The sequence below is a fragment of the Eubalaena glacialis genome, chromosome 1, assembly GCF_028564815.1.
Source record: "Eubalaena glacialis isolate mEubGla1 chromosome 1, mEubGla1.1.hap2.+ XY, whole genome shotgun sequence".
NCBI lineage: Eukaryota > Metazoa > Chordata > Mammalia > Artiodactyla > Balaenidae > Eubalaena > Eubalaena glacialis.
This window is the reverse complement of record NC_083716.1, coordinates 221,517,948-221,542,828: the sequence shown is the minus strand read 5'-3', so window position 1 is coordinate 221,542,828 and position 24,881 is coordinate 221,517,948. Positions and strand designations below refer to the sequence as shown.

At 43.9% G+C, this 24,881-nt stretch overlaps 2 protein-coding genes across 4 annotated transcripts in view; one reads left to right on the top strand and one right to left on the bottom strand.

Moving 5' to 3' along the window:
• Window positions 1–17,742, bottom strand: part of STK36 (serine/threonine kinase 36) — a 30,816-nt gene extending 13,074 nt beyond the window's left edge. The window contains exons 1-11 of one of the 2 annotated variants that reach the window (XM_061187416.1): window positions 17,685–17,742; window positions 17,074–17,248; window positions 16,240–16,380; window positions 16,052–16,129; window positions 8,097–8,227; window positions 7,459–7,708; window positions 5,943–6,036; window positions 5,166–5,335; window positions 4,819–5,006; window positions 4,191–4,290; window positions 2,592–2,738 (exon numbers count right to left, since the gene is read on the bottom strand). In XM_061187416.1, the coding sequence (XP_061043399.1) occupies window positions 2,592–2,738; window positions 4,191–4,290; window positions 4,819–5,006; window positions 5,166–5,335; window positions 5,943–6,036; window positions 7,459–7,708; window positions 8,097–8,227; window positions 16,052–16,129; window positions 16,240–16,380; window positions 17,074–17,157 (1,383 nt within the window). In that variant the 5' untranslated portion in view covers window positions 17,158–17,248; window positions 17,685–17,742. Of the gene's footprint in view, window positions 1–2,591; window positions 2,739–4,190; window positions 4,291–4,818; window positions 5,007–5,165; window positions 5,336–5,942; window positions 6,037–7,458; window positions 7,709–8,096; window positions 8,228–16,051; window positions 16,130–16,239; window positions 16,381–17,073; window positions 17,249–17,684 lie in introns of those variants that run through there. The other variant, XM_061187407.1, reaches the window with a different exon arrangement.
• A 325-nt stretch (window positions 17,743–18,067) lies between these two features.
• On the top strand, window positions 18,068–24,482 carry RNF25 (ring finger protein 25). 2 transcript variants are annotated; one of them, XM_061187514.1, is made up of 10 exons: window positions 18,068–18,138; window positions 20,631–20,705; window positions 20,947–21,049; window positions 21,142–21,209; window positions 21,308–21,377; window positions 22,548–22,619; window positions 22,708–22,851; window positions 23,193–23,282; window positions 23,551–23,685; window positions 23,889–24,482. In XM_061187514.1, the coding sequence occupies exons 1-10, from the start codon at window positions 18,098–18,100 to the stop codon at window positions 24,465–24,467; spliced, it is 1,377 nt and encodes a 458-aa protein (XP_061043497.1). In that variant the 5' UTR covers window positions 18,068–18,097; the 3' UTR covers window positions 24,468–24,482. The 2 variants fall into 2 exon arrangements, with proteins under 2 accessions (XP_061043497.1, XP_061043489.1); XM_061187506.1 differs by having other exon boundaries at window positions 23,190–23,282.
• The last annotated feature ends 399 nt before the right edge of the window (window positions 24,483–24,881 follow it).

Sequence of the window (24,881 nt, the reverse complement as noted above, 5' to 3'; positions counted from 1 at the left end):
CAAAACAATGTTGCTCAACTCCAGATAGACAAAACATATTATTCAACTCTAGATCAGGGGTTGACAAAATATGACCTGCAGGCCAGATCCTACCTACCACTTATTTTTATACAGCACAGTATTATATTTTTAAATGGTTATTTTTTAAAAGGTTATTCTTCAAAAGAAGACTAACGTTTACATCAAGTGCTTTACAATATGCTACTCACTGTTCTGAATCTGTTCACTTATTTACTCACTTAATCTTTACAATAACCCTAGTGATTGTAAAGTAAATACAATTACCCATTTTATAGACGAGGAGACTGAAGCTTCTAGATAGATTAAGTAAGTAGTCAATAATCACACACAGTAGTTTGGCTGGAATTCTAACTCAGAAAGTCTTACCCTGGAGGCAGAGTTGTTAACCTCCTTCCCCACTGAAAAATTATCCAACACAAGGAGGACAGGTAAGGGCCAAAAGAGAGGTGCAGGGTGCCAAGGTAATTCAAGAGCGAAAGGAGAGTCTTTTCAACAAATGGTGCTGGGATGATTACATAACCACATGCAAAAAGATGAACTTATATCCCTACCTCACAATATATACAAAAATCAACTCATAATGGGTCAGAGACCTAAATGTCAGAGCTAAAAGTCTAGAAAGCTTTTAGAAAAAACATAGGAGAAAATCTTCAAGACTTTGGGTTTAAAAAAGATTTCTCAGATACAACACCAGAAGCATAATCCACAAAGGAAAAAAATGGTAACTGGACTTCAAAATTTAAAACGTTTGTGCTTCAAAAGACATTCTTATAAGAATAAAAAGACATATTAGAGACTGGGAGAAAATATTTGCAAGTCATACATCTGATAAAGGTCTTGTATCCAGAAGGTACAGAGAACTCTTACAACTCAAGTAGAAAACAACCCAACTTAAAAATGAGCCAAAGAAATGATTAGATATTTCACCAAAGAAGAAATATTAATACAAATGTCTGGTAAGCACATGAGAAGATGCTCACATTAGTCATTAGCAAAATGTGAATTAAAATGGCAATGAGATACTATTTCACACTCTCTAAAATGACTACACTCAAACAGACAGACAGTAATACATGTTGGCAAGGAGGTGGAGAAATGAGGACCCTCATACATTGCTGGTGAGAATGTAAAATGGTGCAGCCACTTTGGAAAATAAATAGTTCAGCAGTTTCTTAAAATCTTAAACATAAATTTACCATATGCCCCAGCAATTCCACTCCTATGCATACACCCAAGAGAAATGAAAACATATGTCCACACAAAGGCTTCCTCATGGATGTTGACAGCAGCATTATTCATAAAAGCCAAAAACTGGAAACAATCCAAATTTAAATCAATTAGTGGAATGGATAAACAAAATGTGATATATCCGTACAGCAGAATATTAATCAGCAATGAAAAGGAATTAAGTATTGATACACGCTACAACATGAATGAACCTCAAAAACATTATGCTAAGAGAAAGGAGCCAGACACAAAGATTATACATTGTATGATCATATTTATATGAAATGTTCAGAAAACGCAAATATAATAGACAGAAAGTAGTCTCCTGTTACTAGGAGTGGGAATGATAATTAACTGTAAATAGTTAAGAATGATGTTATTGGGGTGATGAAAATATTCTAAAACTGAATTATGGTGATGATTTCACAACTTGGTAAATTTACTAAAAATTATTTTTTAAAACTTTAAAGAAAAGGGACTTCTTTCCAGTGGTAAAGAATCTGCCTTCCAACACAGGGGATGCGGGTGCGATCCCTGGTCGGGGAACAAAGACCCCACATGCCGCGGGGCAACTAAGCCCACGCGCCACAACTTCTGAGCTCGTGCGCCTCAACGAGAGAGCCCACGTGCTGCAAACTACAGAGCCCAGGCGCCCTGGAGCCCACAAGCCACAACTAGAGAGAAGCCCGCTTGCCGCAACGGAAGATCCCACATGACGCAACTAAGACCTGACGCAGCCTAAATAAATAAATTAATTAATTTAATTTAATTAAAAAAACTTTAAAGAAAAGAGAGAGAGATGCATGCAACATATTTCGGTGAGTTCCCAGGAAAGAAGATCACCATTTCAGAGAGGCAAGGAAAGGCTTTGTAGGAGAGAATACTAATTATGAACACCAATTAAGCAAGATGTTATCCCCTAAACAAGAATCTCATTCTTCTCATTAGTATACCTGCATTAGAAAATATTACACACTTAATTTGTTACATATTTTTAATTTTGTCAAAAATTTTGTGGAAATGTGTTTTCTCTCATTATAGAAGTAGTTACATGATATCCTCCATTTTTTCCTCTTGGACAACAGTGCCTAAAAAAGTTCCATCAGAAAGTTTGCTGATCCCTGCTCTAGAGGAATACTTTTCCCTTCAGAAAGGAAAACCCAAGGTCTGCTCTTTCTGTATTACTAAAGGAGGTTGGCGAATCTCCTTGAATTAAACAGAAGGAGTGAAAGAGAATAGGAAAGGGACAAACTTTCTTTCTCCTTATGTCAATCAACGTTTTTTAATGCCTTATCTGTGAAAACAGTCTCCAATTTCATCCATGGTATGCTTCTGCTGGTTACCTGCCCTCCAGCCTCATGCAGCTGACTCTGGATGCGCTGGCAGAAGTTGGGATTGCACAGCAGGGCGAGAGGGGCCTTCAGTTGGACGGGCACAGGCTCAGTGGTCTCTAGCAGGTGCCGCCACTCATCATCATCGTTGTCTGGCTCCTGAGACATCAGGGAGTGAAAGAGGTCAGGAGGAGTGTGTCAGGTTCAAGGGTAGTAGCTCCCAACCTGGGGAATCCTGAAGTAACTGCAAAAGGCCAGTGACTCCTTTGGCACAGATGTATTTTTTTCAGCCACCCGTTTAAAAAGGTAGAGTTGGCAGTAAGTGAGGGGTCTTGAAAAGTCTCTTGGAGAACACTGGCAGGTGTGCATAAAGAGACACCTAGAAAGATGCCCACTGCATGGTTTATAATAAAAAAAATTGGAAACATCATAGAGCCAGTCAGTAAGGGAATAATCAACCATGGCACATCCATATTAGGACATACTAAGTTGTTAAAAAGATTGTAGTACTGACAATGCATCACTTATGTAGTGTGCCCACCAAAAATGCATGACTTGAATCTAATTATGCGGAAGCATCAATTTGAGGAACATTCTACAAAATAACTGACCTGTGCACCTAAAAACTATCAAGCACGAAAGACAAAGAAAGAGTAGGTACGGTTTCAGATTAAAGGAGACTAATGAAGCATAACAACTAAATGCAATGCTTAACGCTGGATTGGATTGTGGACCGGGGGAAAAACATGTTTTTGCTATAAAGAACATTACCAGAGCAATTGGCAAAATCTAAATATGGACTGTAGATTAAGTAACAGAATCACATCAGTGTCAAATTTCTGACTTCTATAATTGCACTGAGGTGGTGCAAGTGCATCACCTTGATCTTAGCAAATACGCACTGAAGTATATTTGGCAGTAAAGGGGCATGTCTGCAACTTACTCTAAAATGATTCAGAAAGATGATGTGTCCATATATAGAGGAAGAGAACCATAAAGCAAATGTGGCAGAATTTTAACAATTGGTGAATCTGGGTGAAAGGGTATATAAGAATTCTTGGTTCTATTTTCACAATTATTCTTTAAGTTTGAAATGTTTTCAAAATAAAAAGTTAAAACCCTAAAAAAACAAAAGACTGAAGTAGATGTAGAAAGATCTCTAGAACAGATCATGTAAGAGATGCATGAGGCAAAACGATACATATGGTATGAACTCAGTAATGTAAAAACAGCCAAACTATATATTCTATGTAAGCATATATATATATATATATATATATATATATGTGTATATATATATATATATATATACACATATATATATATATATACACATACATATGTAAAAGCACAAAAAGTTTGGAAGGAGACAGACACCTCTGGGACTGAAATAAGGCTCAAGAGGGACTTTCCTTTTTACTTATGTACTCCAATTTTTGAAAATTAAATGTTCAGATACTATGCAATTAAAATCTAAAATAATAAGAAAGCAATTTTTAACACAAAGGGAGCTATTCCTTGGAGGGTTGGGAATCACTGTTCCAGAAAACATCTACCAAGACCCAACATCCCAGGGCAGGGACAAGGCCAGGAGGAGCCCCTAGGTCTCACCTCATTTTCTAGGTCCACTGCATCAAGGCTCTGCTGGCCCACCACCTCTGGCCTCAGCTCTGGGAATGCTCGCTCACAATCCTGGGTGATCCAGTTTTCCCTGCCCGAGGACGCAGGGAGTAAGATGAGTTCCAGACCTGTGAGGCTTAGAGTTCATGAACTTGTCCCTCCTTCTACGTCCAGGATAGGAATGAAAAATAAGCCATATAGGATTGGCTAGAGGAGACCTCCTTCTAGGATCTGGCCAGGACAGGATAGGTCCACTACATGCATATCCTTGACTGCCCTCCCACTTTGGATCTTCTTCTCAAAGCTACCTTGGCAGTTTTCACCCATAGCTCTCAACTCAAATAATCTTCCCTTTTGTGTGGAGATGATTCTTTCCTTTTCAGTTAATGTATCAATACAACTGAGACATAGAGAAAGGAAAGCTTCCACGTTTCCTGATGAATCAGGAAAGTATCAATACCTGGAATTAGGGTTTAGGCACCCAGGACTCAAGACTCCCAGGGCCCTGTCTACATTTAGGCAGTAGGGAGTGACAGGGACCATGCTGTATTTGCTTTGACTGGAGCCAAAGATCTGCAAGCAACCTCATCCTATAAATCCCTGGTTCTACCCTCCTCACCAAGGTGCAGGGGGAGTTTCTCCAGCCCTCCACTCAGCCCAGCTGCTCTTCATTTCTGAGCCTAAGACCCCAGTCAAGAGGCTTGGTTCCTGAGGAGTGGCCTCTGGTCTGGGCAGAGAGGCTATGCCAGAAGCCACCTTGCTGGTCCTGTCCTCTTGCTCGAGGGCAGGTCCTGTGTTCTGGTGTTTCTGTGGGAAATGAGACACAGAGTCAGAACTATTTGGTTGTCATAAGGCACTATGAATCCTATTCGTGGTCCTTTCCCAACCCTAGAAAGTCACCCTCCTTCTCCAACTCCCCCAGTCACCAGCCTGGCTATGTCATACATGCCCTTCTGCCCCACACACCTTCTGCTTGGCCTCCTCAGCCATGCGCTTACAGGCTTGCCGCAAGATGCGAGATCGATTGCCCTTGGGGGCCAGACGATGTGCCTGTTGGTCCTTTAGGACCTGAAGTTCTGGGGGTAAGCGACTGGTGAATGGGGTACCCAAATCTGGGCCTGCTGACTCGGTTAGTACTGCAAGGAGAGACGAGGGGGACAGGTGATCACACTGGAGCTGCGCCACTGTTTCCATTTGGCCAGAGACAACTTCAGCATCTCCAGGCTTCTGTGGAAGGAGACCCTTTTGACAAAGTGACAAAGAGGGATTGGAGGGGCTTCCCTGGTGGCGCAGTGGTTGAGAATCTGCCTGCCAATGCAGGGGACACGGGTTCGAGCCCTGGTCTGGGAAGATCCCACATGCCGTGGAGCGACTAGGCCCGTGAGCCACAATTGCTGAGCCTGCGCGTCTGGAGCCTGTGCTCCGCAACAAGAGAGGCCGCGATAGTGAGAGGCCCGCGCACCGCGATGAAGAGTGGCCCCCACTTGCCGCAACTAGAGAAAGCCCTCGCACAGAAACGAAGACCCAACACAGCCATAAATAAATAAATAAATAAATAAAATTTAAAAGAAAAAAGAGGGATTGGGGTTACAAGGGAAGTGGCAAGGGTCATGCAAAGGGCTAGGGAGAAATTTCAAGCTGGTGGGGAAAAGAATATATGTTGGATCCAGAGGTTGGCGTCAGGGGTTGCATTGGGTAGAGTACTAGGGAAGTGCAAGAGCCCTGGGAACCCTAAGGACTCACTGGTGACACGACCAGCAATAAAGGGGTGATGTAAGAGGTCTGGCCAGGACAGACGCTGCCGAGGGTCCTTGGTGAGCAGTCCCTGAAGGAAGTTCTGTGGAGAGAAAGGATACCCCATCAGCCTTCACTTCTCCACAGGCTCTCTCAAACTCATCAGAATCGGCCAACCAAGACTCCTGAGCGCATTCTTACAACAGACTAGCTGGTCTTAATCACACCCTCTCTAATCCTATCCTTAGGCCTCATTTCCCTGGCTGAAATCATGAACAGACCTCACTGCCTCACCTCCTGGGGAGCCCCAATTCCTGTCCATGGACATTTTGGAACCCCAGAAGTAAAACCAGAAATCTCAATGTCAACATCTTTGTGAAGAAGTGAAAAAAAATGAAGAGAAAGAGAAGAATGTCACCTTCACAATCATCTTCAGAAAGCAAACATTCAAGGGGGTCCCAAACTGCTCACTTTGCCCTCCCTTTGACTGCGGTTTGTTTGTGCTGGGTAGGAACAAATGCACTTACAGTTAAAAGCACACTCACACGCATAAGTCATTGTGTAAAGATGTGTTTGGGAGCACTCAAAAACAAATCTTTCAGCAAGTCTTCAGATGGTGGAGGGGCAGGGAGACTGTCTGAAAAGGGTACATCTGTTATGAGGTATCCTTGGGGAAATACTCAATTGGGCCTGAAATAGGAATAGAAGGTACTAGTAGCTTACGACCCCTGTTCTAAAACAAGGTGATCATTACACCTTGGCTCTTGCTGGAGATACCTGCATGTCTGCCCTAAGGGAGAATGAATATCTTATGTATATCACCCACTTATGTTTCCTTTGTTTAGGTTCTTTTTGATAATTATTTGGGCCACCCCCAGCTAAATAGGTTGGGGAGAAACTTGTCTCTTTTCATCTTAGATAAAACAAAGGAAAGTTATGAGATTTTACTCTGGGAGAAGGCTGCATTTAAATTTTATTGAAGGCCCAAATCTTGCCCTAGATGAAAAATAAAAAAGGTCAACTCCTTTTCCTCCCTCCCACCCTCCCTCTGGCCTGCTGAGATTTAACTGCAAAAAACAGGCACCATCTCTATCCTCTGCCCCTAATCAGTGAGCTAGCCCCATTAGCCCTGGCCATTTGGATATCTAAAGATTCTTTCAGGAAGAGAACAGCTATGTTGGCAAATCTAGAAATCATTCGGACATTGCATCTGATAGGAAATTAGTAGAATAGAGAGTGTGTAAAGGGACCAATATCTGTTTCTGGTGTCTTGAAATTACCTCTCCATTTTGATAAAGGACAGCCTGACCCAAGGAGGGGCTGCTACTCCTAAGTTAGGCACACCTTAGATCACCCTCCCAGAATAAGCCCCTGCAGTACAAAAGCAAGGCAGCTTGCCCCAGCTCCTGCATCAATTAAGTAACTGCAAAGTGCAGCCCCAGCTCTGGAAAAAAATTGTGGAAAAGGGAACAGGGCAGAGGGAGACAGGTTTCTGATGCAAAAGCAGTCTTTCAGTATTCATCACCTTGAAGCAAGGACTAATGGTGGGGGGCCAGCGCACAGGGTCCTTGAGAATGAGGCTGACCAGCTGAAAGATGCTCGTGGTATAGAAGGGAGGAGTGCCCACTGCCAGCTCATACAGTATGCAGCCCACAGACCAGAGGTCCGCGGTGTGGTCGTATGGTCGTTCCTCCACCAGCTCTGGAGACATGTAGAGTGGTGTGCCTTTAATGGATGTCAGCACCATCGTGTTGGTGCTCATAGCCCGGGCAAATCTGCAGTAGATGATGGAATCAAAATGGAAAAAGAAGATATTCAATAAAAACAAGAGAGACTTCCCTGGCGGTGCAGTGGTTAAGATGCTGTGCTTCCACTGCAGGGGGGCGCAGGTTCGATCCCTGGTCGGGGAACTCAGATCCAGCATGCAGTGGGGCGGGGCCAAAAAATAGATAGATAAATAAATAAATAATAAACACTAGAGCTGGTCACTGCTACTACCACTGTGTGAGATATCCCCAACCTGAACAAAGAGACCATCTTCTAAGACCCAGCAGGAATCCCAGTCTCCAGCTCAGGTTCTAAAATGAGGCCCAAGGAAGTCAGGCATATGGTCTAAGGCTCCTTGCAGAACTGGAAGCAGAGACAGAAGGTCAGGCACCTCACCCAAAGTCACAGAGCTTTATGCCACCACCCTTGGCAAGGAGGATGTTCTGAGGCTTCATGTCTCGGTGGAGGATGCGGTGGGAATGCAGATAGTACAGGGCTGACACCAACTGGGCAGCAATGGCCTGAACCTAGGGGTCAAACAGTCAGGTGGGAGGAAGAAAGGAGAAGTCAGCGGAAGGAGTCTGCTGATGAGCCCAAAGACTCCACCCTAATACTACTGCTGACGTGATCTTCTCTTCCTTCCCTTTCTTCCAGAGCTTCACAAGATACCTTCCTTATTTCTTGCTCCCCTATTCATTCATTCTTTCATTTGTTCATTCATTCGTTCGAGGAAAATTTATTGAGTCTCACTAACTGCATGACCACATGCAAATTACCTTATGGCTCTTAGATTCATCACCTATCCATAAGGTGACAATAATGATACTACTTATTTCATAGGATCATTGTGAGGATTTAAATGAGTTAAAGCATGTAAAGTAACATATTGCTCAGAATGGTGCCTGGCACTTAGCATTCAATATATATTAGCTGTTATTAAATAAGACAAAGTCCCTTTTCTCAAGAGAAGTAGCCAGACAAACAAACAAGACTGACAAAACAAATAAGATGATGACTTACAAATAATTTTGAATGCTTGGAAGGAAACAGAATGCTGTGACAGGAAGTCCTGAAGGGGGCCTACTTGCTAGAGTACAGAGAAATCCCTAGAATGAATATGGCTGGAGAATGTGTTCAACCAAATCCTACTGCTAACCACTGTGTCTTGGTGGTGAATCATGCCTTAACCACAACGCTTATCCCTTCCTGCCTCTCTGGTACCACCACACTGGGCCTTCTTACCTAGAGGTGCCTAACAATAACAACAGCATTAATAATACCTAGAAATATTGAACACTTGTGTCAGGCACTCTTTCAAACACTTTATAGGAATTAACTCATTCATCTTCACAATAGCCTTATGAGGTAGACATTATTATTATTTCCATTTTAAAATGAGGAAAGTGAGGGCAGACAGCAGAAGCAAGAAGAACTACAATCCTGCACCTGTGGAACAAAAACCACATTCACAGAAAGATAGACAAGATGAAAAGGCAGAGGGCTATGCACCAGATGAAGGAACAAGATAAAACCCCAGAAAAACAACTAAATGAAGTGGAGATAGGAAACCTTCCTAAAAAGAATTCAGAATAATGATCGTGAAGATGATCCAGGACCTCGGAAAAGGAATGGAGGCAAAGATCGAGAAGATGTAAGAAATGTTTAACAAAGATCTAGAAGAATTAAAAAGCAAACAAACAGAGATGAACAACACAATAACTGAAATGAAAAATACACTAGAAGGAATCAATAGCAGAATAACTGAGGCAGAAGAACGGATAAGTGACCTGGAAGACAGAATGGTGGAATTCACTGCTGCGGAACAGAATAAAGAAAAAAGAATGAAAAGAAATGAAGACAGCCTAAGAGACCTCTGGGACAACATTAAACGCAACAACATTCGCATTATAGGGGTCCCAGAAGGAGAAGAGAGGGAGAAAGGACCCGAGAAAATATTTGAAGAGATTATAGTTGAAAACTTCCCTAACGTGGGAAAGGAAATAGCCACCCAAGTCCAGGAAGTGCAGAGTCCCATACAGGATAAACCCAAGGAGAAACACGCCGAGACACATAGTAATCAAATAGGCAAATATTAAAGACAAAGAAAAATTATTGAAAGCAGCAAGGGAAAAACGACAAATAACATACAAGGGAACTCCCATAAGGTTAACAGCTGATTTCTCAGCACAAACTCTACAAGCCAGAAGGGAGTGGCATGATATACTTAAAGTGCTGAAAGGGAAGAACCTACAACCAAGATTACTCTACCCGGCAAGGACCTCATTCAGATTCGATGGAGAAATCAGAAGCTTTACAGACAAGCAAAAGCTAAGAGAATTCAGCACCACCAAACCAGCTCTACAACAAATGCTAAAGGAACTTCTCTAAGTGGGAAACACAAGAGAACAAAAGGACCTACAAAAACAAACCCAAAACAATTAAGAAAATTGTCATAGGAACATACATATCGATAATTACTTTAAACGTGAATGGATTAAAAGCTCCAACCAAAAGACACAGGCTTGCTGAATGGATACAAAAACAAGACGCATATATATGCTGTCTACACAAGACCCACTTCAGACCTAGGGACACACACAGACTGAAAGTGAGGGGATGGAAAAAGATATTCCATGCAAATGGAAATCAAAAGAAGGCTGGAGTAGCAATATTCATATCAGATAAAATAGACTTTAAATAAAGAATGTTACAAGAGACAAGGAAGGACACTACGTAACGATCAAGGGATCAATCCAAGAAGAAGATATAACAATTATAAATATATATGCACCCAACGTAGGAGCACCTCAATACATAAGGCAACTGCTAACAGCTATACAAGAGGAAATCGACAGTAACACAATAATAGTGGGGAACTTTAACACCTCACTTACACCAATGGACAGATCATCCAAACAGAAAATTAATAAGGAAACACAAGCTTTAAATGACACAATAGACCAGATAGATTTAATTGATATTTATAGGACATTCCATCCAAAAACAGCAGATTACACTTTCTTCTCAAGTGTGCACGGAACATTCTCCAGGATAAATCACATCTTGGTTCACAAATCAAGCCACAGCAAATTTAAGAAAACTGAAATCATATCAAGACCACAACGCTATGAGATTAGAAATCAATTACAGGGAAAAAAACGTAAAAAACACAAACACATGGAGGCTAAACAATACATTACTAAATAACCAAGAGATCACTGAAAATATCAAAGAGGAAATCAAGAAATACCTAGAGACAAATGACAATGAAAACACAATGATCCAAAACCTATGGGATGCGGCAAAAGCAGTTCTAAGAGGGAAGTTTATAGCTATACAAGCCTACCTCAAGAAACAAGAAAAATCTCAAGTAAACAATCTAAACTTACACCTAAAGGAACTAGAGAAAGAAGAACAAACAAAACCCAAAGTTAGCAGAAGGAAAGAAATCATAAAGATCAGAGCAGAAATAAATGAAATAGAAACAAAGAAAACAATAGCAAAGATCAATAAAACTAAAAGCTGGTTCTTGAGAAGATAAGCAAAATTGATAAACCATTAGCCAGACTCATCAAGAAAAAGAGGGAGAGGACTCAAATCAATAAAATTAGAAATGAAAAAGGAGAAGTTACAACAGACACCGCAGAAATACAAAGCATCCTAAGAGACTACTACAAGCAACTCTATGCCAATAAAATGGACAACCTGGAAGAAATGGACAAATTCTTAGAAAGGTATAACCTTCCAAGACTGAACCAGGAAGAAATAGAAAATATGAACAGAACAATCACAAGTAATGAAATTGAAACTGTGATTAAAAATCTTCCAACACACAAAAGCCCAGGACCAGATGGCTTCACAGGCGAATTCTATCAAACATTTAGAGAAGAGCTAACACCTATCCTTCTCAAACTCTTCCAAAATATTGCAGAGGGAGGAACACTCCCAAACTCATTCTACGAGGCCACCATCACCCTGATACCAAAACCAGACAAAGATGTCACAAAAATAGAAAACTACAGGCCAATATCACTGATGAACATAGATGCAAAAATCCTCAACAAAATACTAGCAAACAGAATCCAACAGCACATTAAAAGGATCATACACCATGATCAAGTGGGGTTTATCCCAGGAATGCAAGGATTCTTCAATATACGCAAATCAATCAACGTGATACACCATATTAACAAATTGAAGGAGAAAAACCATATGATCATCTCAATAGATGCAGAGAAAGCTTTCGACAAAATTCAACACCCATTTATGATAAAAGTCCTGCAGAAAGTAGGCATAGAGGGAACTTTCCTCAACATAATAAAGGCCATATATGACAAACCCACAGCCAATATTGTCCTCAATGGTGAAAAACTGAAACCATTTCCACTAAGATCAGGAACAAGACAAGGTTGCCCACTCTCACCACTATTATTCAACATAGTTTTGGAAGTGTTAGCCACAGCAATCAGAGAAGAAAAAGAAAGAAAAGGAATCCAAATCGGAAAAGAAGAAGTAAAGCTGTCACTGTTTGCAGATGACATGATACTATACATAGAGAATCCTAAAGATGCTACCAGAAAACTACTAGAGCTAATCAATGAATTTGGTAAAGTAGCAGGATACAAAATTAATGCACAGAAATCTCTTGCATTTCTATATACTAATGACGAAAAATCTGAAAGTGAAATTAAGAAAACACTCCCATTTACCATTGCAACAAAAAGAATAAAATATCTAGGAATAAACCTACCTAAGGAGACAAAAGACCTGCATGCAGAAAATTATAAGACACTGATGAAAGAAATTAAAGATGATACAAATAGATGGAGAGATATACCATGTTCTTGGATTAGAAGAATCAACACTGTGAAAATGACTCTACTACCCAAAGCACTCTACAGATTCAATGCAATCCCTATCAAACTACCACTGGCATTTTTCACAGAACTAGAACAAAAAATTTCACAATTTGTATGGAAACACAAAAGACCCCGAATAGCCAAAGCAATCTTGAGAACGAAAAATGGAGCTGGAGGAATCAGGCTCCCGGACTTCAGACTATATTACAAAGCTACAGTAATCAAGACAGTTTGGTACTGGCACAAAAAGAGAAATATAGATCAATGGAACAGGATAGAAAGCCCAGAGATAAGCCCATGCACATATTGTCACCTTATCTTTGATAAAGGAGGCAAGCATATACAGTGGAGAAAAGACAGCCTGTTCAATAAATGGTGCTGGGAAAATTGGACAGATACATGTAAAAGTATGAAATTAGAACACTCCCTGACACCATACACAAAAATAAACTCAAAATGGATTAAAGACCTAAGTGTAAGGCCAGACACTATCAAACTCTTAGAGGAAAACATAGGCAGAACACTCTATGACATAAATCACAGCAAGATTCTTATTGACCCAGCTCCTAGAGAAATGGAAATAAAAACACAAATAAACAAATGGGACCTAATGAAACTTCAAAGCTTTTGCACAGCAAAGGAAACCATAAACAAGACCGAAAGACAACCCTCAGAATGGGAGAAAATATTTGCAAATGAAGCAACTGACAAAGGATTAATCTCCAAGATTTACAAGCAGCTCATGCAGCTCAATAACAAAAAAACGAACAACTCAATCCAAAAATGGGCAGAAGACCTAAATAGACATTTCTCCAAAGAAGATATACAGATTTCCAACAGACACATGAAAGAATGCTCAACATCATTAATCATTAGAGAAATGCAAATCAAAACTACAATGAGATATCATCTCACACCGGTCAGATTGGCCATCATCAAAAAATCTAGAAACAATAAATGCTGGAGAGGGTGTGGAGAAAAGGGAACACTCTTGCACTGTTGGTGGGAATGTAAATTGATACAGCCACTATGGAGAACAGTATGGAGGTTCCTTAAAAACCTACAAATAGAACTACCATACGACCCAGCAATCCCACTACTGGGCATATACCCTGAGAAAACCATAGTTCAAAAAGAGTCATGTACCAAAATGTTCATTGCAGCTCTATTTACAATAGCCAGGACATGGAAGCAACCTAAGTGTCCATCATCGGATGAATGGATAAAGAAGATGTGGCACATATATACAATGGAATATTACTCAGCCATAAAAAGAAATGAAATGGAGGTATTTGTAATGAGGTGGATGGAGTTAGAGTCTGTCATACAGAGTGAAGTAAGTCAGAAAGAGAAAAAGAAATACAGTATGCTAACACATATATATGGAATCTAAGGGAAAAAAAAAAAAAGGCCATGAAGAACCTAGTGGGAAGACGGGAATAAAGACACAGACCTACTAGAGAATAGACTTGAGGATATGGGGAGGGGGAAGGGTGAGATGTGACAGGGTGAGTGTCATGGACATATATACACTACCAAATGTACAATAGATAGCTAGTGGGAAGCAGCTGCATAGCACAGGGAGATCAGCTCGGTGCTTTGTGACCACCTAGAGGGGTGGGATGGGGAGGGTGGGAGGGAGGGAGATGCAAGAGGAAAGAGATATGAGAACATATGTATATGTATAACTGATTCATTTTGTTATAAAGCAGAAACTAACACACCATTGTAAAGCAATTATACTTCAATAAAGATGTTTTTTTAAAAAAAAAAAAAAAAGAAAATTACAGACCAATATCACTGATGAATATAGATGCAAAAATCCTCAACAAAATACAGCAAACAGAATCCAACAGCACATTAAAAGGATCATACATCATGATCAAGTGGGATTTATCCCAGGGATGCAAGGATTCTTCAATATACACAAATCAATCAATGTGATACACCATATTAACAAATTGAAGAAGAAAAACCATATGATCATCTCAATAGATGCAGAAAAGCTTTTGACAAAATTTAACACCCATTTATGATAAAAACTCTCCAGAAAGTAGGCATAGAGGGAATACCTCAACATAATAAAGGCCAAATATGACAAACCCACAGCAAACATCATTCTCAATGGTGAAAAACTGAAAGCATTTCCTCTAAGATCAGTAACAAAACTAGGATGTCCACTCTCTCCACTATTATTCAACATAGTTTTGGAAGTCCTAGCCACGGCAATCAGAGAACAAAAAGAAATAAAAGGAATACAAATTGGAAAAGAAGAAGTAAAACTGTCACTGTTTGCAGATGACATGATACTATATTTACAGAATCCTAAACATGCCACCAGAAAACTACTAGAGCTAATCAGTGAATTTGGTAAAGTTGCAGGATACAAAATTAATGCACAGAAATCTCTTGCATTCCTATACAGTAATGATGAAAAATCTGAAAGAGGAATTAAGGAAACGCTCCCATTTACCACTGCAACAAAAAGAATAAAATACCTAGGAATAAACCTACCTAGGGAGACCAAAGACCTGTATGTAGAAAACTATAAGACACTGTTGAAAGAAATTAAAGATGATACCAACAGATGGAGAGATATACCATGTTCTTGGATTGGAAGAATCAATATTGTGAAAATGACTATGTTACCCAAAGCAATCTACAGATTCAATGCAATCCCTATCAAATTAGCAATGGCATTTTTTTACGGAACTAGAACAAAAAATCTTAAAATTTGTATGGAGACACAAAAGACCCCGAATAGCCAAAGCAGTCTTGAGGGAAAAAAACGGAGCTGGAGGAATCAGACTCCCTGACTTCAGACTATACTACAAAGCTACAGTAATCAAGACAATATGGTACTGGCACAAAAATAGAAATAGATCAATGGAACAGGATAGAAAGCCCAGAGACAAACCCACGCACCTATGGTCAACTAATCTATGACAAAGGAGGCAAGGATATACAATGGAGAAAAGACAGTCTCTTCAATAAGTGGTGATGGGAAAACTGGACAGCTACATGTAAAAGATGGAAATTAGAACACTCCCTAACACCATACACAAAAATAAACTCAAAATGGATTAAAGAACTAAATGTAAGACTGGACACTATAAAACTCTTAGAGGAAAACATAGGAAGAACACTCTTTGACATAAATCGCAGCAAGATCTTTTTTGATCCACCTCCTAGAGTAATGGAAATAAAAACAAACAAACAAACAAAAAATGAGGAAAGCAAACAAAGAGAAGTTAAAGTAACTTGCCCAAGAAGATCCAGCTAGAAAGTGGCAGACCCAACCTTTGTATTCAGAGATTTGGGTTCTAGCGTTCACATACTTTACTGTCACACCACACTGCCTCTACATATACCTAGACTCTTATATTTTACTTGGGAGTTTTCAAACTGGAGACTCTCCGTGCCCTCAGCTCTCGCTACCAGTCCTTAAACTGAGAAGAGGTCATGGGTGGAAGAAGTTTGAGCCAGGAATACCTGCTCTTCGGGAAGTTTTCCGTCATCTTCTAGGATCTGAAAAAGCTCTCCCTCAGCATAGTCTGTCACCACCACCACCTGCAGGGAGAAGGCAATGCTACTAATGGCTCCACATTTATGCATTTTGAGGCTGGGAAATTCCTGGGACCCTTCTTCTTGGCGAGAGGTGACCCAAAACCAAAGCGCACCTCTTTGTCAGTCTCAAAGCTGTCAAGCATATGCACAATATTGGGATGCCGCAGGCCCCGCATGATTTCAATCTCTCGTTGTAGATTCCTCAGCTCTTTCTCTGAGCGTCCCAATTTTGGAATGAACTTCAGGGCCACCACCTGTCAGTGGTAAGGTCAAGAGTCAAGGCCTAACCACACTATTGAAACATTAGCCTCAAAGGTCCAGAACTCAGACTTCAGATTGTTTGAGCAATTCTCACTATACTTGCTAGTCTCCCACTCGACTTTCCCCATGGTACCCTGGCCTTACCCAGGTTTCCCCTGCTCTCACCCTAGGAGGAAAGAGCCTCTGCCAGACAGATCCCTTTGGTGGATTCTGGGAAAAGAACTGGATAAAGAACTCAAGATTTAAGGGATTTAGGGGAAAGGGAAGGAAGGAAAAATGAAGAGGGAAGAATAGAGTTCAGGTGGTTTATCCCTTCCTGCATGGTATGATAGATAATAATATTAATAATAATAATAATTGTTGTTTACTAGGTGCCAAGCACTGTTCTAAGTGATTCAGTGTGACATCACACTTAATTCTCGTACCCCAGTAAGACGCTGTTCTTATTTTCATTCTATAGATGAGGAAACTGAGACATAGAGAGGCTGAGTAACTTGTCTATAGTTCTAAGGCTAGAAAGTGGTGGAGCTGTGATTTGAACCCAAGTAATCCAATTTCAGAGCTCATATTCCATAAGTATGAAGGAATCAGTGTCCTAGGAATACAGATCAGTATTCTGGCCCCATTCTCCACTGGAGTTGAGGGTGTAGAATACCACCCAAGAGATATCCCTCTTTGTTCACCACCTGAGCACTGTATTTTCTTCGACCCTTGTACACCCTCCCAAAAGAGCCTTCTCCAATCATCTCCAACACGTGGTACTTTTCCATGACAGAGATTTCAGGATCCCTCAGAAGGAAGGAGATAGAGATGGTGGTGAAGGGCTACAGCTCCAGGGACAGTTCCACACATCTGGGAGGCCTGGTTCGGGCATGGAAGAAAGGTTAACGTTAGCCGCCTTGCCTTTTCCTTTTTTTTCATAACAATCCAGACCTCATAAACAAGGTAGGGTAGAGAATGGAAAGATGAGATCTTGGAGCAGAGTGCCTTCCGTAGTCCTCCCTCCTTTTCTCTTCCTGTCTCCCAACCCAACCTTGTTCCCACCCGACCCCGTGTCCCCCTTCCCCCTCCACCCAGCCTTGCCCACCCGACCACTGCCCCCTTCACCCAGCCTCTCCCCCTCACCCCACCCTCTCCACCCAGCCTCGCCCACCCGCCCCCGCCCCCCTCCATCCAGCCTCTCCCACCGACCCTGCCCCTTCCAGCCACCCCAAAGTTCCTGCCACTGCCAACCTTCTCAGCACCCCCGCCCACATCCCCGGCCCCCCGGCTTAGCGGACAGGAGCGCCTCTCTTACCCAAAGCCTAGGAGCTTCAAGCTCTTCAGGCCGCGGGACGCCGGCCCTGGCCTTCAGCCCCGCCTCTTCTGGCTGCCTTCGTATTTTGCCTGACTTGTCGTTCTTATCGTGGGACTTATAGTCCCACCCCCACTGCCGGTCTCTTTAGACTCACATTGTTACCAATTTTACTCGCTAGAACTGGTCAGAGGTTCGGAGGAACAGGCGTTCAGGGGTGTGGGAGAGACGGTGAGCCGCCCATAGGCACTTCCTAGGGCATTTCCGAACCATCCCTTGGCCCTCAGGACCATCTAAGGACCGGGAGTCTGCGGTTGCCTAGAAACGGCCGCTAGCTACTCTCCCTCCCCTGCTTTACTTTCCGCCTCCGACTGCCCGGAGGCTATTTCCGGTTCCGGCTGCGGGCCGCAGAAGACATGGCGGCGTCTGCGTCGGCAGCTGCAGGGGAGGAGGACTGGTAACTTTGGGGTCATGGGCTTTGGAGGACCGCCTGGATCCGGTCCGGGGGACTAGCGGCAGCCGCGGACGGTCCGTACGGCGGGCGCGTGGGGCGGGGAGAGGGATGAGGGATGGCAGAGACGCTTACATCTCTTCCTAAGAGAGTTCTGGACTGGGGAGCGGGTGGGTGGAGGGGCACTGGTCTGACCCGGAGGAGACCGCATCAGCGCCGGCCTGGCTAGTTCGGAACGCGCCTTATCAGGTTCGATCCTCCGGCTTCACCCCGTCCCATTCTCGCCTTCTGAAGTGGATTTGCTCAGGGTCCCGGGGGATACCTGTTTATCAGATCTCTGCCCCCCTCCCCGTACCTTTTACTTCCCAGAACCGATGTCCTCCAGTTCCCGTCCCCTTTTCCTCTCGGATCGGACTATTTCCACTGAGGCTTTCCGCAACCTTCTCCCTTCCCGACAGCACTAATGAGGACTGTTGTCTGAATAAAGCTTTACACCTCACAAAAAGCGCTCCTAGTCCTTCTCTCAAGCATTCTTCACAAGGGACCGGAACATGGAAGGACTCTGGGATTTGGAAATAGATAAATGTGGGTTCACATCGTATTTTGTTAGCTGTGTGATGCTGACCAGGCCACCTAGCTTCTGTGAGTCAGTGTCCTCAGCTGTAAAAAAAAAAAAAAAAAAAGTGGGTGTGGCATCCACCTCAGAGAAGGATCTGAGAGGATCAAGATGGCTTTGTAACATACCTAAGCCTCCTTTTCATTAATAACTCTGAGGTGTAGGCACCTGAGGAGACTAAATGAGGCCTGAAGAGGTAAAATGAGTTGCCAAAAGGTACATAGTTATGACTAGGAATCCAGGTTGTCAGAATCCAAACCTTATGTTCTTAGTTCTAGGACATTCTACAGTTCCACCTCCCCTTTTTTTGTCATCATCTTACCACTATCCCATCCCATATCTCACATCCAGGGCCCAAGTCACAGGTAGGGTGGGTGAAGTATTGAAGGGCTTCTTGATGGAGGCTACACCTCAGTGTTTCATTGGTTCAGGGAGCCCAGCCAGTGCTGGCCTTTTTTGAGACCATCCAGACTTGCTGTTTTCAACCTGTTCAGGGGGAATTTAAGATTCTGAGGGGACACGTTGTGCCTTGGCGAGGGCCGTATTGATTGTACAACCAGCCTGCGGTGCTCTAAGACTCCAACGCTCATGTCAACCAGAAGTACTCAACTGTTACCTACGTTATCTATTTTATATTTTCAGGTGTCTGCCTAAGACTTAAAAAGACTTCAAAAATATTTGAGAGTCACTCTCTCTATATATATACACATACACATGTATACACACACACACCCACACACACATGTATGTCACACTAGGGCAGCCCTGCTCCTGGTGAAGAAGGGGCAATATAACTATAAGAAAGCAAACCAAGCATGTATCTTTCCATGTATTATCTGGGTCAAGCTGTGGCCTCAAGCCAGTAACTCATCTTCAGTGGCATTACAACTGCTGTTTCTGTGATTAAACATGTGTGTCCTCTGAGGGATGGCAGAGACACTGACATCTCTTCCTAAGAGAGTTCTGGACTGGGGAGCGGGTGGGTGGAGGGGCCACTGGATCCTGACCTGCACAAGTTGATCTAGATCAGTCAGACAGCAGGGATTATAAATACATTGAATATTAACTACAACCTTCTCTCTTTCCTTTTATGGGAGAAGGTTAATACAAATAGGAAAAAAAGAGAACACAGATTAGCTACTATGGCCAAGATACTATTAGGCACTTGACATAAACAAATCACCTTTGATCCTCATGATAACTGTGGAGAGTGGGTGGTAATATCTATATGTGGTGGACAGGGTAATTCAGGCTTACAGATATAAGTAACTACTCAGATCACATAGCTGGTAAGTGATTGGTACCTGTTACTCATTCCAAGGCTGATGGCTCTTCCACTACAGCACAGCCTTTACAGCATGTAGATCTGTTCTGTTCAGGTTGGTATCTCCTTTGAGGAGGTTTACAGTGACTGGTATTGGCAGTGTGTGTAGACACTGGGATCCATGAACGGTGTAGGGAAAGCCAGGAGTGGTATTGGTAACCTTAATGCTAATCAATAGATGTCATATTTCTGGGTCAGAGAGATGGCCACTAAGGAACAACCAACAGTACAATGAAACTTAAACAGGGAGTCAGGAAATCTAGCTTGGGTCTCAGTCCTGCCTCTGTTAAGCCTTGAGATTTGGGCTAGTCTTTTCACCTTCTTGGGAATCTGTTTCCTCATCTATTGGCAGAAATGATCTCTAAAACTCTGATTCCTGTGCTTTCTACCTGGCCACTTGACAAATTAAGGAAACATGTTTCCCCCATTTTTATGGAGGTTAGCAAGAGAATGCACTCATGCACATTGCCATTTTTCTACAAAGCCAGCCTTCATTGGCCTTAGTAGGCTTTAATAGGGAGAGTTGTAATGGTGAGTCAATCTCCCCTGTCTCTCTAGGGTCCTTCCCTCTGAAGTTGAAGTGTTAGAGTCTATCTATCTGGATGAACTACAGGTGGTCAAAGGAAATGGCAGGTACGTATTCAACTAGAGGTGGGCAGGAGTCCCCTTGGTAGTAAGAGGATTCCGTGCAGTATCTGTGGGCCTTGATTTGAGCTAATATTTCTGTCATGTAGACAGTCTATTCCTTTAATCACCCCAAAGAAAGAGCCTGATGCTCACTTCCTCTGCCCGCTTTACTCTCTCACCCCCATCCTCCCCAGCCCTCAAGTCCCTGCCCAGTCACATCCCAGGTCTCCACTTCATCCACCTGCAGATCATCACCATGGGAGATCTACATCACCCTGCACCCCGCCACTGCAGAAGACCAGGATTCACAGTATGTCTGCTTCACTCTGGTGCTTCGGGTCCCAGCACAGGTGAGGCCTCTACTTTATGGCAGCAAAGGGAGGAAGGGGAGAGGCCTTGGGGTGGAGTGCATTAGCAGTAGCGTGGTATTTTCTCTCTCTAGTATCCCCATGAGGTGCCACAGATCTCTATCCGTAACCCCCGAGGACTCTCAGATGAACAGATCCACAAGTAAGTCGGGCTGGTCAGAGCAGGGAAAATTTGGGATACAGCTCAGTCTGGTGAGGGAAGGGGGCAGGCCTAATGTTTGCTTTGCCCTCTCCCCACAGGATCTCACAGGCGCTGAGCCACATGGCTGAGGCTGGGCTGGGTACTGCCATGCTCTATGAACTCATCGAGGTGAGAGGTGTGCTAGCCTGGGGAAATGTCCTTGCCTTCCAGCTAGAGCAGTTTCTTTCAAGGGAGGCCGTGGGCCTAGAATCTTAAATATGTCTGGAGACATTCATTTAGTTCTTGTTTAGGTAAGCCTAAACTGCTCCAGAAAGGTGAGACTCTCTTCTGTTTCAAAAAATCTCCCCAAAGACAGTTCCATAGCTTCCCCAAGTTGCCTATTCCAGCATCGTGACAGAAAATTTTTTTTCCTCTTTAACTTGAATTTTTCGTGCTTCATTATCAGTGCATTTCTTGTTCTCTTGGCATTGGCAACTGAAAATGGCAAGAGATCTTGCCTCGAGGGTCTAGCCATAAATGAACATTTGAAGGCTAGTGTGCCATTGGAGCTGACTAGAAAAAGTCATGGTTCTTTTCCTCAAAGAGTTTCTACGCTAGTGAAGGAAACAACCCACATGAAACTATGCCTAGAGCTACAAGTTAATATACACAGCTAACTTTTGTTGTTTGAGATCAAAAACACAAATACAGTCTTGTTTTCCTCTACTTTGAGTTTTTAAGAAAAATGTTCAGAAAAGAATGAAGGTGGGTGGCCTGGAGTCAGAGTGAGCATAGACCACTGTAGCATTTTGGAGTCAGGCCTCCACGATGCAGCTTTGAACTTTGTGGAATTCCAGAGTATTAGCTATTCAAACAACAGTGCAAATGCGTATTTCATAGCTCAACCTGATGCCTTTTGAATTCTCTGTCCGTTTGGGGTGTCCATGCCTTCACTTTCTTTCTGAAAGCTGACTCCAGAACAGGCTCGTTGAGGGAGTGATATTCAAAGGGGGATAACCAGGAAAGGCCTCCCAGAAGATGTGAGTTTTAATTGAACATTTTTTTTCTCTCTAAGGTATTTTATTTTCATCCCCAAGATGTATTAAAAGTGACTTAATGAGTGGAAAAACAATTAAATTGGATTTTGAAGCTGGGTAGATTTGGGGGGAGGGGTGTGGGCATGGAGGAGGATTGATTCCAAGCAGAGGGAGAGCATCACCAAGACAGAAATGCATGAACACAAGGCCAGCTGGCTCAGTGGGAGACAGCCCGCCAGTCACTCCTGGGAGTAGTCGACAAGCTTCACTCACAGTTCTGGCCCCTGCCTCCCTATTTGAACAGTGTCTTCTCTCCTCTCAGAAAGGGAAGGAAATTCTCACAGATAACAACATCCCCCATGGCCAGTGCGTCATCTGCCTCTATGGTTTCCAGGTGGGTTACTCTCTTGGGACCTGGGGGTCGGCTGTGACAGACAGTGGAGGGCTCGGGGAGAGCTCTGACACAGTGCCTTACCCTCCAGGAGAAGGAGGCCTTTACCAAAACAACCTGTTACCACTACTTCCACTGCCACTGCCTGGCTCGGTACATCCAGCACATGGAGCAGGAGCTGCAGGCCCAGGGACGGGAGCAGGAACAGGAATGGCAGCACGCTGCAACCAGACAGGTCGACCTGCTGCCCCCGCTTGCTTGACTCTCGTACCCTCTTCTATCCCTCCACTCCAGGGCCGCCTTAGCCTTTTCAGGGTCATAGGTACCTTTGAGATTAACGAAAGGTCACCTTTGTCCAGGAAAAAGGGGCATCCTTATACATACACGTAATCATATTGCACACGGTTTCAGAGGGTTCCCAGACCTCTAGTTAGGCAGCCCCTGCTTTGCTCCCCCTCACTGCTGAACAGGTATTGCTATGCCCCTCTGTCCCAGCCTTCTACAGATGAGGCTGGGCAGCTGGCAAGCACCCTAGGCTGGGAAGCAGGGGTGCGATTTCGCCTCTCTTTTCAGAAGGCCGTTGGTGTGCAGTGCCCGGTGTGCAGAGAGCCACTCGTGTACGATCTTGCCTCGCTGAAAGCAGCCCCTGAACCCCAGCAGCCCGTGGTAAGGGAACTCGCTGCTCATCTGATGATAATGGCATCTTGTCTGCTTTGAATGGGGTCTCTGGAATTGGCCTCAAGCTGCCTGGGCCCTCTCTGTAAAGCTATGGCCCCCAGCAGAAGTCCAAAACTCTGTTCGGGAGCCCAGTCTGAGGGGTAAAACCAAGAACCTTGAGCAGATCTCCTGAGGCAGTCCTGGAAGAGCTGGGGTTTCGAGTCTGCCTTCTCCTGTTTATTCTTCTCTCCGTGCCATTCTGCTCCTTTCCCTCCAGGAGCTGTACCAGCCCGATGCAGAGAGCTTGCGCCAGCAAGAAGAGCGTAAGAGGCTCTACCAGAGACAGCAGGAGAGGGGGGGCATCATTGACCTGGAGGCTGAGCGTAACCGGTACTTCATCCGCCTCCAGCAGGTGAGGGAAGGGTTTCCCACTCCTCCCCTTATGACACCAACCTTCCTACCAACACCCCTCTGCCATGGCCCTCGGGTGAGCTTTATTCTACCCTGGGAGGTTATAGGCTGATGGCGGTCGGCTCAGATTCTAGGTGAGGGGCCTGCGGTTCCCCGCTTTGAGGAACTGCATCCCCTTCATTGCATCTGCTCACTTCCTTCTAGCCTCCTGCCCCTTTGGAACCCGAGTCAGCTGTAGATGCCTCCGGAGGATCCCACCCACCCAGTACCCTTGCCACCGAACAGTCCACCTCATCAACTGCTCAGACCACCCTGTCAGCTCCTCTGCCTGTGGCCTCCCAGTACACATGTGAGAAGATTCCAGGGGCTGGGCCAAATCAGCAAAAGCTGGGCGAGACCCAGAAAGCTATGCTAGATCCTCCCCGGGCCAGTCGAGGTCCCTGGAGACAGCCCGAACGGAGGCACCTAAAAGGAGGGGAGTGCAATGCCCTCAAAGGTACCAGTGACACCCAGGAACTGCCACCTCCTGAGGGGCCCCTCAAGGAGCCCATGAACCTAAAGCCAGAGTCCTGTAACCAAGGGGTTGAAGGTCCTCCCCAGGAAAAGGGGCATGGCAACTGGCAGGGTCCCCCGCCCCGCAGGACTCGCGACTGTGCCCGCTGGGAGCGCTCCAAGGGTCGGACACCGGCTTCTTCTTACCCCCGCCTGCCTCGGGGTCGGGGAGCCTACCGGCCTGGTCCTCGAAGAGAGCCCGTGAGCCTCGAATCGGAGGATGGTTCCTAGCAGTACTGTGGGGGGTGGGGGGGGACAATAAAGAGATTGGCCTTGTTTGGCTTTCCTTACTCAGTAGTGCTTAGCCTGTGAAGTATGGCTCTCTTTCTGAATTCCCAGCAAGACGAGCATGGGAGAGTAGCCGCAATCTCGCTCTGAAGTCTGTTCTCCCAAGAAATCGGGGTCTGGATAAAGAGGAGTCTGACATCTCAGCTAGTATAGTGGATTCCAAGGAAAACTAGTGGAGGCCAACACTTAAGAATATGCAGGACCCACCCTGCCCCATAACCCACTGTGCATACGCCCACATCTATCTATCTGTCTATACTTGAATATCTTGAGGTGGAGGGTGGTACTTTCCTGTTTACTACAGTCGTCTCTCTTCTTCCCCCTTTGTCTAAGGGAGGCTGTGCCCCCAGCATTTGC

Bases quoted from the DNA above. Each gene is read 5' to 3' on its own strand.
- RNF25 (XM_061187506.1), top strand. From the start codon at position 18,098: ATGGCGGCGTCTGCGTCGGCAGCTGCAGGGGAGGAGGACTG. The intron at 20,706-20,946 runs GTACGTATTCAA...ATCCACCTGCAG, and splicing joins GTGGTCAAAGGAAATGGCAG to ATCATCACCATGGGAGATCT. The intron at 21,378-22,547 runs GTGAGAGGTGTG...CTCTCCTCTCAG, and splicing joins TGCTCTATGAACTCATCGAG to AAAGGGAAGGAAATTCTCAC.